At 44.0% G+C, this 13,662-nt stretch overlaps 1 protein-coding gene across 1 annotated transcript in view; it reads left to right on the forward strand.

The window, feature by feature from the left end:
* Cmtr1 (cap methyltransferase 1) overlaps positions 1–13,662 on the forward strand; it is a 42,556-nt gene that overhangs the window by 12,196 nt on the left and 16,698 nt on the right. The window contains exons 3-8 of the mRNA XM_027394415.2: positions 4,321–4,460; positions 6,066–6,224; positions 9,254–9,346; positions 10,778–10,849; positions 11,594–11,688; positions 11,788–11,860. Of these exons, the coding sequence (XP_027250216.1) occupies positions 4,321–4,460; positions 6,066–6,224; positions 9,254–9,346; positions 10,778–10,849; positions 11,594–11,688; positions 11,788–11,860 (632 nt within the window). The remainder of the gene's footprint in view (positions 1–4,320; positions 4,461–6,065; positions 6,225–9,253; positions 9,347–10,777; positions 10,850–11,593; positions 11,689–11,787; positions 11,861–13,662) is intronic.

A 13,662-nucleotide genomic window follows, 5' to 3' on the forward strand; every position in this document is an offset into this window, starting at 1 on the left:
CCTATAGACAAGCCTGTGTCACATTTTCTTGATTAATAATTGATGTGGTAGGGCCCAGCCTACTGTGGGCTGTGCCACCCTGGCAGGTGGTCTTGGATATATGTATATGTATATGTATATGTATATGTATATGTATATGTATATGTATATATATATCAAAACAAAAAACAAGCTCAGCAAGCCAGGAGGCAGCTTTAAGTCTTTGCTCTTCTCTCATGCTCTTTGGTGGTCTCTGCTCTGGTTCCTGCCTCCAGGTTCCTGCCGGGCAGTAAGCTCTGAGATGACACAAACCCATCCTCCTCAGCTTGCTCTTGGTCATGGTGTACGCTGACTGAGGCAGAGCTTGGTACCAGGTTCATGGAGTATCGCTGTAACTGACCTGACCATGGTGTTTTGGGGGAGGACTGTCAAGGTGTTTAAAATTTTGGGCTAGAAAAGCTGTTGAGTGCTCAGTGCTGACTGAGCTGTTGTGGGAACCTGGAAGATACTGCGCAGTGCAGGTAATGGAGGACCTGGCTTGTGCAGTTTCAGAGGAAAGTGTGAGAGTCCTTAAAGACTATGGAGCCATTGGTCATTTATGTGAAATTCAAGTCAAGATTCTGGAGTTCTGGTTAGATATGACTGATTAAGACAGGGTCAGCACCACAAAGGTAAAACCTTTGCTTTATGGGACAATTAATGCTGATTAACTGGAACTGAGAAATCAATTATGATTAACAAGAGACCAATATCGTTGTGGTGAAAACTTCTGGAGGTTATTTCCTCAGGGTCAGCACACAGAAGCAGTGGTCAAGAGGCAGTCAAGGCTACAGCTCATCGTGGCTTTGATAATATGTAAGATTCTCTCATTTGGTACTGTGAAGGATCACAGAGCGGTTGGGGCTTGGCACTTTTGAGAGTCCAGGAAAGGCCATTGGAGACACCAGTACAACATCAATGACCACTGAGGACAGCAGCAGCTGTGGAGGGAGAGGCCCTGAGCCTAGGAGTCAAGCTGCATATGCGGTGAATGGCAGAGCTGGAGAAGCAGAGCTGCCTAGGCCCTCTGCAGCCTAGAGGATCGTGAGTGGGTCCCAGACATCAAGCTGAACGTTTTACACTGTTGAGTTTTAGTTTTAATTGTGACTGTGCCTTTGTTCTTCCCGTGTAACTTACTTTGATTTTACAGGAGCCCGAAGTTACAAGGCTCTCTCTCCTTCCACTTCCCCTATCTTCCCCCCATTTCCCAAAGAGCAGGCTTCCCAGTGATAATCAACTGAACATGAGCTTGGGTATTTTTAAGAGACTGAACTTTTAAAGTGTTAAAATTATTTTAAGACTGTGAGACTTTTAAAGTTGTGTTTTAAATTGTGATACTAATATTAACATGACATTTTAGGGACAAATGAGAAAGGAAAGATTATAGTTGAATAGTGATGTGTTTGTGTGTCAAGTTGACAAGTGGTCAGTTGTGCTAGCTACGTTTTTGTTAAACTTGACACAAGCCAGGGTCATCTGGGAATAAGGAATCTCAACTGAGAAATGCCTCTGTCACATTGACCTGTAGGGCATTTTCTTGATTAATGATTGATGGAAGAGGGTCCAGCCTACTTCGGGTGGTGCCATTACTGGGCAGGTAGTCTTTGGCTGCATAAGAAAGCAGGCTGAGCAAGCCATAGAGAGCAAGGCAATAAATAGCTCTCTTCCCTGGTCTCTGCTTCAGTTCTTGCCTGCAGGTTCTTGAGTCCTTGGCCTGACTTCCCTTGAAGAACAGTAGGCTTTAAGATGAAATAAACTCTTTCCCAAGTTGTTTTTGGTCATGGTATTTATCACAGTAGAACACCTTCTGAATAAAATATTTTTGGATGAAGTAGCCTTCAAGTGAATAGATTCATTAAGCACATAACAGTAAATATGGATACCCAGCCTGAAAAGCATCCCAGCTTGATGAAAGGACAGACAGCCCATCTTTTCTGTCTGTTGCTGAGTTAGATCTTACTAGGAGTCCTTTGACAAGGTTGGTGGAGAGGAAGGCTTTGCCTGCTCAGGTTTCAGCCCCTCCTGTAGCATTTACTCTGTCTCTTCTACTGTCTGTTCAGTTGGTGGCCCTGCTGGAGTTTGTCTTCATCCCTAGCCCTCCTCTCCTCTTTTTCCTTCTCCCTTTAGCAGTCTTTTTCTTTTAGGCCACCAGCTAGCTCCCAAATCATGACACACGACTTACTATTGATGATGAATGCTTGGCTCTTATAACTTAACTTGTTTCTCTTCATCCATACTTTGCCTTGGGGTCTTTTTACTTTTCTTCTGTATATTTTACTTTCATTGCTTGCCCTGTATGACTGGCTGAAGGTTGCCTGGCTTCTGGCCTCAGGCATGTTCCTCTCTTTCTCCCTTTCTCTCTTTTCTCCTCCTATTTAATTTGTCTGCCCACCAGCCCCGCCTATTTCTCCTGCCTAGCTATTGGCTGGTCACTTTGCAATTTGACCAATCAGGTGCCTTAGGCAGGCAAGATGAAATAAATGCAGTATATCTTTACATAATTAAACAAATACAACACAAATATATATAACATAGTTTTACATTTACACAGGCAGCAGAAACAAATGTAACACATCTTTACACAGTTAAAGTAACTCTGGGGCATAAACAGATGTGACACATTTTTATATAGTTATATAACAACACTTACCTCTTTTCTCTTTCCTCTTTTTCTCTTCCTGTAGCCAGCTTCAGTGAAGACCTACCTTACCTGCAAGTTTGAAAGACTATGAATGCAAAGAGAACTAACTAGGAAGTTAAGCAATCAGTATTTAGAAATTTTGGCTAGAAAGATGGCTCCGCAGGTAAAGGTGCTCGCTGCTGAGTCTGAAGAATTTAGTCTCCAGAACCCACTCGATAGAAGGAGAGAACCAACTCCTACAAATATTCTGACTTTCGCTCACACTCACTCCCCAGTAACTCATACAAACAAAAGTGAGATGATAAATTTTTAAAAGAAATAGATGTTAAACACTGAAAAAAGTAACATCTTTACTATACACACTACATTTGATAGTGTGCTTTCTCGTATATGCTTAGTTTTTAAGCAGCCCTGTGAGGCAGATATTACCATCTCAGTTTGATTGTACAAAGGTGAGGTAGGAAAATGATTATGTTTGAGTTCCTGCTGTGTTACATTACCAGTAGGTGCCAGAGTCCAGTTTCCATGGGGTTAAGGTCCCAAAGAGGAAGTGTGAATCTGAGGGTGAATCTGGATGGCTACCTGATTATTGAAAAAAGGCGACACCTTTTATTCTGTATAATTGTACAAAGGATTAAATGGGAGAAAGGGACATGTGAATGGGGTGTGGCTTGTGATCTCAGATTGAGGAAGCTAGCATTGACCTTGACAAGTTAATAGGCATCAATTATATGTTAATGGAGGGGTAATAAGTTCCTTTTGCCAGAGATGAGAATGACTCCATTTTTTTGGCAAGCAGGGACTTTCTTCAAGCCCTGGAGAGAATGGAGACTTTTGTCTAAATGCCTGATCTTGGGAAAAGGACTTCCTTGGGGGGACCAGACACTCCATTATAGAACATTTCAGTTATATTGAAGAATATCCAAATAGCTAAAAGCTTAAAGTGAGCAAAGAGGAAGCTAGACAAACATTACTGTGAACCTGAGTAGACATAGGAATTTATAAATCTTGATTATCAAATATACACCTTACTTATCAAGCATATGTTACTTATCTAAATTTTCTAGCAGCGTGGTGTTAACGTGTGTGGGAGTAAACAGAATTATCATGGTGAGGGTTTTTTTTTTTTCAAAGAATTACTTTGTTTGTAGGGGCTGGTGAGATGGCTCAGTGTTTAAGAGTACTGGCTGCTCTTACGGAGGTCCCGAGTTCAGTTCTCAGGGTCTGAGGCTCTCTTCTGGCCTGCAGGCATGGATGCAGATCAAGCACTCATACATAAAATACATAAGTAAATAAAATTATAAAAAGAGGCTACCTTGTATGCATCCCCAGTCTCCATTGAAGCCCACAAGAAAGGCTTACTTGTAAAAATCATTAATAATGAAATTCAAAGGGTGCTGGAGAGTAGTGATCCCAAAAGTTGAAATGATGGAACTTTTTGTCAAGCAGCCATAGTTGCCATGCAGTCTGTGCCAAGCAAGAACTTTGGTGATTTGTTCAAGATGATACAGCCGATAAGAGTAGAGATTTGGCCCTGGGTCATGGCATGAGCTGCATTTAGGGCAGGGCACCTACTAGACATAAGCTGAACAAGTGGGATGTGGATGTGTGGGGCAGTTCTGTGACTTGGACTCACCTGAACGCTTCTCTCTCTTTTCCAGGATCTACTACAAGCCTTAGTGGGTCTGACAGTGAGACAGAGGGGAAGCAGCCCTGCTCTGATGATTTCAAAGCAGATTCCCTTGTGGAGGGAACTTCTTCCCGATATTCCATGTATAACAGTGTGTCCCAGAAGCTTATGGTATGTCATTGTTTAGAATGGATTTCTGCAGCTGTCCAGGAGGGTAGAGAAGGAGGGGAAGTGTGTATTGGTATTGGGGTGGGGCACAATTGGCACAGGCTAGGTTGTAAGTATTTTCCTTCTATTTTCTGGCTGTTGGTATTTAGTAGAGAAAGTGTAGTCTCCTCTCAATAGACATGTTTGTCATGTTGGAATCACCCTTGAAAAGTGCCAGTGTCTCCTGTCCAGCCCAGAACTGGATCACAGTTCAGTACCCTCATTAATTCATCATTCCAGTTACATGCATGTGTGGGTGTGCTTCCCTAGACATGGGTATGTCAGTAGTTGAGGTTCCATTCTGCTTTGCTCTAGTGAGTATTTTGAAAAGGGCTTAATTCCTGTTGGTTCTGAGGAGCTGAAAATAATTACAAATAGCATGGTCCCTGTTCATAGAAGCCCCCCCCCCCCCCACCAGCTTTCACATACACTTACAGGTAGCAAGAGGAAAAGGGAAACCTGCTCACTTTCCTCATTAAAATTTAGTGGCCTTACAAAGTTGAGAGAAATCCACATTTGTCTTCTGTCCAGGCTCACCAATGTCATGGTTGGCTCCTCAATTTTGTTGGACTAGTTTAAGAATGAGATGTGCGGCCGGGCATTGGTGGCGCATGTCTTGAACCCCAGCACTCGGGAAGCAGAGACAGGCGGATCTCTGTGAGTTCGAGGCCAGCCTGGTCTACAGAGTGAGTGCCAGGATAGGCTCCAAAGCTACAGAGAAACCCTGTCTCAAAAAACCAAAAAAAAAAAATAAAAAAAGAATGAGATGTGCTCCTGCTGAAGTCAAAGGTCAGGGTGCTAGTGAAGTCTGTGAGCTTTGGGACATGGGGAAGCTAGCTCATGACTTGGCCTCTGACCCAGGGAAAGGACTTGTGGCTGCAATCCAGGATCTGCCCAGTCTGTGAGTGGAGTGGTAGCTTTCAAACAGAATTTTGACCCTCCAGGAGGAATTAGGCCTCTGCGTTAAACGTCTTTGATTGGCTAAGTTCTTTGATTTGGGATTTGGGTCCCTGCTCTTTGAGGTTTTACATTTTGTCTAGTAACTCTGGAGTTTAGCCTGAGCTAATAGACCAGCCATTCAAAAGGTGTTTCTGTGCCAGGACCTATAGTGTCCTCCTCCTCTTTTACATGAAGCAAACTTTCAAGTTACTCTCATAACTGAATAGGTTCCTGCAAGCCCACATGCCTGGACAAAGGGTGAAGTAGAACCTAAATTAGGTTCTCTTTATCAGCTCTACCCTGGATCTCCTTTCCACTTAATATGTCAAAGGAGCTGCAAAGGGGAGTTGTGCAAATGTCCAGTGAGAGTCATTAAGTATTCTGGGTGCTAATTACAGTTGTACAGTCCTCCCTCTCAGTTATCTAGCATCAGGTTGCCCTAGACTTTACCTGGGGAATAGACAGTTGCTAGCCCACAGTGATTACTTATGCTTCTTTTCACCATTAGGCTACAAGGCAAACTTAAGGCCTCACTCATGTATTTCTCAGGGTTTTCACAGTGTGTGACCTGTGAAAGGGACTAAATAAATGTGTGTTGACTGAATTAACTGTGCTTTGTTCCTTTTCCAGGCCAAGATGGGCTTCAGGGAAGGGGAAGGACTGGGTAAATACAGCCAGGGTCGGAAGGACATCGTGGAGACCTCCAATCAGAAAGGCCGCCGTGGTTTGGGTCTCACTCTGCAGGGCTTTGATCGGGAGCTGAATGTGGACTGGCGGGATGAACCAGAGGTAAACTGAGGTTGGTGGAGGAAACATGACAGCTGTTGATATTTTTGAGTGGGTGGTTCTCTGAAACCATATTTTAACACATTAGAGCCCCGGACAGGCAGTTTGAGAGGCTGGTTAGAGGGGCTCAAAATTAGCATCTTACATGGAAGGCTAGATTTATGTCAACTTGACACAAACTACAGTCATTTTAGAAGAGAGAACTTCAGTTGAGAAACTGCCCCTACCAGATTGGGCTAGCCTGTGGTGCATTTTCTTGATAGATGATTGATGTGGAGGGGCCAGCTCACTGTGGGTGGTGCCACACCTGGGCTAGTGGTCCTGTGAGCTATAAGAATGCATGAATGCATGCTCTGCTGGGTGGTGGTGGTGCATGCCTTAAACCCAGCACTTTAGAGGCAGAGGCAGGCAGATCTGTGTGAGTTCAAGGATAGCCTGGTTCTATAAGAACAAGTTCCAAGACAGCCAGGGCTAAACAGAGAAGCCCTGTCTAGAAAAGAAAAAAGAAAAAAGAAAGCAGCCTGAGCAAGCCATAATGAGCAAGTCCATAAGCAGCACCCTCCAGGGCCTCTACTTCAGCTCCTGCCTCCAGGGTCCAGCCCTGTTTTAGTTCTTGCCCTGACTTCTTTCAGTGATGGACTGTGGTGCGGAGTATAAAGCAAATAAACGCTTTTCTTAATAAACTGCATTTTGGTCATGGTGTTTGATCACAGCAATAGAAACCCTAAGACAGAATGAAAAGAACACTTGAGCAGTACTCACAGAGATCACTTTGTTTCTGTTGTTTTCTAGAACTAGACTATTAGATCTATATGATAGGAGGAAGCCTTTGACTACACACAGAACTTCTAATAGCTAAGTGGATTATTCCTAGTAGACTGTTAAACTCACAGGCTAGCGAGTTCTCTCTTTGCGTGGAGGGTTCAACAAGTGAATGAGCACCACTGCCCCTTGAATGTGGGACATATTAGGAGCCTCTGACATTCTTCCGTCTTCACGAGTTTCGTTATCCAGGCTCTGAACATGTGTTTGCTTGTGTACAGTTCTCCTGTGGTGCTGCATAGTTGCTAATTACTTGGTTGTATATGTGGTGAGACAGAAACTTTTTTTGCAGTGTTGAGAATCAAACCAGTTCTCACACATATCAGGAAAGCAGTTTACCACTGAGTTACATCTCCAGGCCCAAAAGAGGTTTTAAAAACTCATTCTTGGGCTGGAGAGATGGCTCAGAGGTTAAGAGACTTCCAGAGGTCCTGAGTTCAATTTCCAGCCACCACATGGTGATTCACAACTATCTGTGATGAGGTCTGGTGCCTTCTGCTCTACAGGTTACATGAAGACAGAACACTGTATACATAATAAATAAATACATCTTAAAAAGAATAATTAAAAATTCATTGTCATGCATAGATAGTGATAAAGTTTTATTTATTTTTACCTAATTCCTTATTACCTTATACCGATTTGAAGTCAGTATAATAAAAGTACCCTAAAACAATAAAAATCTGAGACATTAGGGTTACAGAGGTGAGGATAGGAGAAACAGTACAGTTGTCTGTCTGCATAATGCCTGTAGGTAAGCAGGTATGGCTCTGAATGCTGGGAAACTGCTACAGTTGTGGCTACATGTAGGCTTTTGTTTTAGAGAGAGTGTTTTCCTTGTCCTCATTTGTGTGGAAACAAGTACTTCGAGGCTCTGGTTCTTTGAGTGGGGCAGGACTTGAGTTCACTGTCAAATTTGAAGTGTGAAAGTTGATTGTAAAAATCTCTCTTTTTTAATAGCCTATAGGAGATAGGCTATTAAACAAAAACCCCTTTTTATGGTGAAGCTGTTGCAGATACCAGTGACCATAATTCATTTTTCTCAGACAGAAGCTGCCTGGTAAGGAAGGAAGGGTTTGGCTGCACAGCCAATTGGTAGCTTGTAGATGACAAGTTTCTGTCCTACCTGGTCCCACAACCGTTTAGCCCCAAATAAACACACAGAGACTTATATTAATTAGAAACTGTTTGGTTGATGGCTCAGACTTCTTACTGGCTAGCTCTCTCTTAATAATTCATTTCTATTAATCTGCACATCTCCACGAGCTCTTGGCTTACCAGGTGATACCCAGACCTCTTGCTTCCTCAGCAGCTACATGATGTCTCTCTTGCGGCTCACTCTCTGTGTCCTCTCCCAAGAATTCTCCTTGTCTGGTAGCCTTGCCTATATTTCCTGTGGCTACTGTGGCTCCTGTTTATTTATCAACCAATATCAACCAATAAGAGAAACATATATACAGAAGGACATTCCCCATCAGTAGCTGCTTCTTTAAGGTAGACGAGGTTGGCTGGGCCACATCGAGAAAGTGCTCAGGGGCTCCTGGAGTGCAGTGTGTGAAGTTCAAGGTTTTACATCTCAGGCAAACCCATTCCCTGGGTAGTCTTAATGTCCAGGCTTCAGTGGGGAGATTGGTTTTGCTTTTGTTTAACAAATGAATGTCCAATGTATATATTGAGTGCCTACAATAGGTATTCATCCAATAACACTGGGGCAAATGAGAGAAACATTGAAGATTCAGAAATTTCTCTCTCTCTCTCTCTCTCTCTCTCTCTCTCTCTCTCTCTCTCTCTCTCCCCCCCCTTCTTCCTTCCCTCTTCTTCTTCTTCTTCTTCTTTTTTTTTTTTGAGACAGGGTTTCTCTGTGTAGCCCTGGCTATCCTGGAACTCACTTTGTAGACCAGGATGGCTTCGAACTTACAAAGATCCACCTTCTTCTGCCTCCTAAGTGCTGGGATTAAAGGCATGCGCCACCACCACCCAGCCAGAAATTTTCTAAAGGATTCAAATAGAGTTGGAGCTATCCTTCAGAAGCTGAACTTAAATTCTAGCTTTCATTTCTCATGTCTGACTATTTGCATTTAGCATCACCAATTTAGATCCATCTTAGCCTTTCTGAGTGCCTCTGAATTGTGTTGGGAAGCCCTGGTGAGCTGGGGCAGAATTCTAAAGCCCTACATCATCTGACTTCTCTGCCTCTTTTTGGTTTGTAGCCCAGTGCCTGTGAACAGGTGTCCTGGTTTCCAGAATGTACCACTGAGATTCCTGACTCTGGGGAAATGAGTGACTGGATGGTTGTAGGAAAGGTAAGATTTCATGCAAATGTACTGGTTTCTGCCTTTTCTTTCCCTTGAAACTAGTGTGTGCTTACTGTAGTTTTGAAAAATGCAGAAGCTGTGTCACAGGGGTGTGCCCTAGGAGATGTGGCGTGAAACTTGAAAACTAGAGAATAGTCATCTCTTCCCTCCATGGGGATGCCTTTGGAGTGGCTTCTCATGTGTCAGTGTGTGTGTCTGCATTCAGGCAGGTAAAAGGACACCATTCCTGTCTTCAGAGTGACAAGGGCACTGTCAGCAGAGACATTTGTTTATTCTCATTCTGGAAAACTCAAAATGAGGTGGTTGATGGCCACTGCAGTGTGGTCTCTAGAATTTGGATGACTTCAGGAGCTCCAGAGTCAAAGCTGCCTTCACGGCACTGAGTTTTCGTTCTTTTCACTTTCTCCATGGGGGTCTAATGGGGTTTTCCAGAGGCCGGTGCCTGCACTGTAACAGCTGACTGAAAGCAGGGAACCAAGCCCCTTCTTTTTACCAAGCCCCACACTGCAGAAATTTTCAGAAGTGAAACTACAATTACTTTGTTTTGAAAATAAGGTTGTTTTAAATAAAACAACTTAGCATATTATTCTTCTGAAGTAAAAAGAAATATTTAAGAATCTCAGTTTTGTTTTCTTTTAATAAACTGCTATCTAACTCATATAAACAATAACTCCTGGGGATTTTGTTGGTTTTTTGAGTGTTAGGGATTTAATTTATACATGCTAGACAAGCACTCTCTACTGGACATACACCCTCAGCTCCCTTAGTGACTTTGAGCCAGCAAGATGGCTCAGTGGGTAGAGACATCTGTATACAAGCCTGAGTGATTTCTGATGTGATCCAACACAACTGCCTGCAGAGAACCAACTAACTCCTGAGATTTTCTTCTGAACACTGCATGCATGCCATGGCATGGGTGGGCCTGTACATACATGTGTGCACACACATATACCCCATGGGAAAAGCTGTTTTTGAGGTAGTAACACTTGGCTGGGCTGGACCTGATGTCCTACAAGGGCTAGTGCTGGTTGGGCCCTTGTTTTCTGTAACATTACCAAGTCAATGCCTAGTATCAGGCATTTCTGCCCATCTTAGAGTGGGGGAGCCCTGTTCTTCTGCCTTTCTGCTCTAGGGGAAACAGCTTGTGTGTCTCCTTCCTGTGTGCTCTCTCCAGCCTCAGCATTTGGGCGTGCTGAGACCATATGGTATTCTACCCAGAGCTCCCAGCAGACTGCTTCATCTCTCAGCCATCTGGAGCCCAGCCAGAGGGATTTGGAATTGTCTCCTGCCCCTCAGGGATTGATGTTCCTTGGCAGGGACTTAAGCCCATTCTTGCTCTGAGTGCTCAGAACTCTAATCTCCCACTCTCCAGTAAATAGTCACACTTGGTCAATGTTTATGATTTTCTTCTCCCTGTAGAGAAAGATGGTTATTGAAGATGAAACAGAGTTCTGTGGGGAAGAGCTGCTTCACAGTATGCTGAAGTGTAAGGTAAGGCTGGGTAAAAGGAATTGGGCTTTCTAGTTCTTTATGGTTCCTGGAGATGGAAAGTATCCATGATGCATATGTCCAAGGTGGTATTTTTCTGATTACTATCTGGCCTTGGCCTGTTGTGCTGTCCATGTGGTCAGCAGTCAGCAAAGGACTCACTCAACCTCAGTGTGTCAGACCCTGCTAATACCCTAGGGGCCTGGTGAAGTGAAAGTTTAGAGTCATTATTTTTAGCATCAAATAGGTCCGAATTTCTACAATATTTTTGCTGTGTGACCTTGGGCTTGTAACTTGGATGCCTCAGAGATCTATCTGCTTCTGCCTCCCTCCTCTGCCTCCCAAGTGCTAGGATTAAAGCCGTGCACCGCTATAGACTTAAAAACTTGTTTTTAAGTTTAGAGTCCCAATCAAGGGATCCCCAATCCCTTGGAAGGTGGTGGTGGCATGGGGAAACAATTTGCTGTAAGAATTAGCTGTGCACAGAGTTGGCTTTCTGTGTAGCAGGGGTGCTTTTAACCACTTAACTACAGCCCGGCGTCTGCTTCATTGGGATTTTTACCACTTTGCAGGTGAGGTAGTTGAGGGTCAGTGATTGAGCAACTTGTCAGGGTTATACAACTGGATAGTTCAGAGCTGAGATGCAGCGTGACCCACTTCCTTGGAGGAGGTGAGTCTTCAGACCTTGGTCGTGCCCCACAGGGCCTGATGTGATGCTTGCTGTAGAGTCTCCTTTTCTTTTGGCAGAGTGTGTTTGACATCCTGGATGGGGAGGAGATGAGGCGAGCTCGCACCAGAGCCAATCCCTATGAGATGATCCGAGGGGTCTTCTTCCTTAACAGGTGAGCTGGACACCCCTCGTTGCCTGCCTGCACCACCCCACCTTCACAGTTCCTGTGCTCATGGGAATGACCCATGCTTCCCATCTTGCTTTGTTACAGGGCAGCGATGAAGATGGCTAACATGGACTTTGTGTTTGATCGTATGTTCACAAATCCCCTGGACTCTCATGGGGTGAGATTTTGTGGTGCTGAGTGGACTTCAGCTTCAGTAGCTCGGAGTGCCATTTGTTTAGTGCGAGTGTGTTCCTGCATTGTGGCAGTGATGTGTTTTGCTCTGCATTCCCCAGATAGAGTCCTTCAGTGCTCCCTGGTCCCAGGAGTGTCCCAGTGTGCAGGCCCTAAAGATCTGTGATTTAAGCAGGGTCATTTTCTCTTTCTGCTACCCTGAACAAGCTCAGTGTGGGATCATAATTACAAGGCTTTGGCCTTTCTCTAGAAGCGGTAGAGCAAAATGATTTTCTGCTCTGCTACATCTCATTTCTCTGAACATTGGCCCTCCATAGTGATAGAGGAAGCAAAAAAGGAGATTTCATTCTAGAATTCCCTTTGGGGTCAAAGCATTTTTTATTCAGTCCTAGAAAGCTGGTTTCCCTTACAGTGACAGGGCCAGGATTCAGCTGCCCCTGGCCCTGTTTCTGCTTCAGAACCCTCATTCTACTAGACTCCCCCAGCCCATTACCCACCGGCTAGAGGAGCTTATTTCCAAGTTACTTGATGTTTCAGTTCCACCTGCCTAACCATTTGCTGCATGTTGGCAAAGCTGGCATGTAGACCCTTCCAGCCTTCACTCATTTTCTCTCCAGCGCCCCCTCCCCATGCTCCAGCAGGTAGCAAAAAGGCTCTTGGAATTAGCATCTTGAGAAAATTCGGTTGATACAATGTTAATTTTTTTTTCTTTGTTTTTGAGCTCCTCGTGATTTCTGTCAAAGCCCATGCCTAGCAGAGAAGCTCTGTTAAGCTGATGGGAAGCCACAGCATCATCTGGGCTTTTGAGTGTGTCTGCCCTCAGCAGCTGGTATCTGGTTATTGTTTTTTGCTGTCATGAGAATGAAGTAGGCACCAGGATTGTACCATTCAGGTCGAGGGTGGATGTTTGTTACATAGGGAAATGCAGTGTGTTTGGACAGCTTCAGGCAGCTTCTTGACCTGAATTGATTGTTAGTGGCTAGGGAGAATGGCCCTGTCAGAGATGTGTCTTTGCACTCCACGGAAAAAAAGTAGTTTCTCTCTATAGCGCTACTGTGTACTTCTTTTTCGTGGCCATTTTCCCTGAGGACCTGAGTGAAAGCCGAGCCTAGCAGGCCTGGTGTGTTTTCAGGGAGCGGCTGCCAGCAGAGGTGGAAGTGGCTAGAAGCATAGGCATGCTGGAGTCTTAGGGGTGTTTGGATCAGGCAAATTATTGCCTATGCATTGGAAAAATGGTAGCTTGGGGTGATGTGGAGGAGGAGAGAAGAAGAATTCTGAGGTTTCATAATTGGTCTCTGGTGCTTACAGGTTATGGGGAAAGGAAAAAGGGACTAGGGAAAGAGACATTAGAAGCTAGAATTGGAAGAAACAAGGAAGGAGGAGGGGTTTACATGCTTGAGGTATTATTACATCACTTGAGGGGTTTTGTGCCTGAGGATGTTGTTTAGGTAAGAAAAGCTTGTCTGTAAAGTGTGACAGAAGAGTCAATGTGGAGATTTACTTTTTGGCCTTGATAGTGGAAATAAGGCAGCATCGATGGTGGCCACTTTATGTGCAATGCTGCAGTTGACAGAAAAAAGAGAAAAATATGGAAAAGACAAGAGTTTGACTCTGAGGAAGTTGATCTAGTTGAATATAATGCCATCTTGTATTTGTGACAACTTTACAGTTTTAGAAAGACCTTTGCCACAGGTTGTATTATTTAATCCTACAGCAGCCTTGAGAAATACCTATATTCATCTCAATTATAGTAGAGCAATTGAGCTTAATAGCTTCAGATGTGTGCTT

This window comes from Cricetulus griseus, assembly GCF_003668045.3.
Source record: "Cricetulus griseus strain 17A/GY chromosome 1 unlocalized genomic scaffold, alternate assembly CriGri-PICRH-1.0 chr1_0, whole genome shotgun sequence".
Lineage (NCBI taxonomy): Eukaryota > Metazoa > Chordata > Mammalia > Rodentia > Cricetidae > Cricetulus > Cricetulus griseus.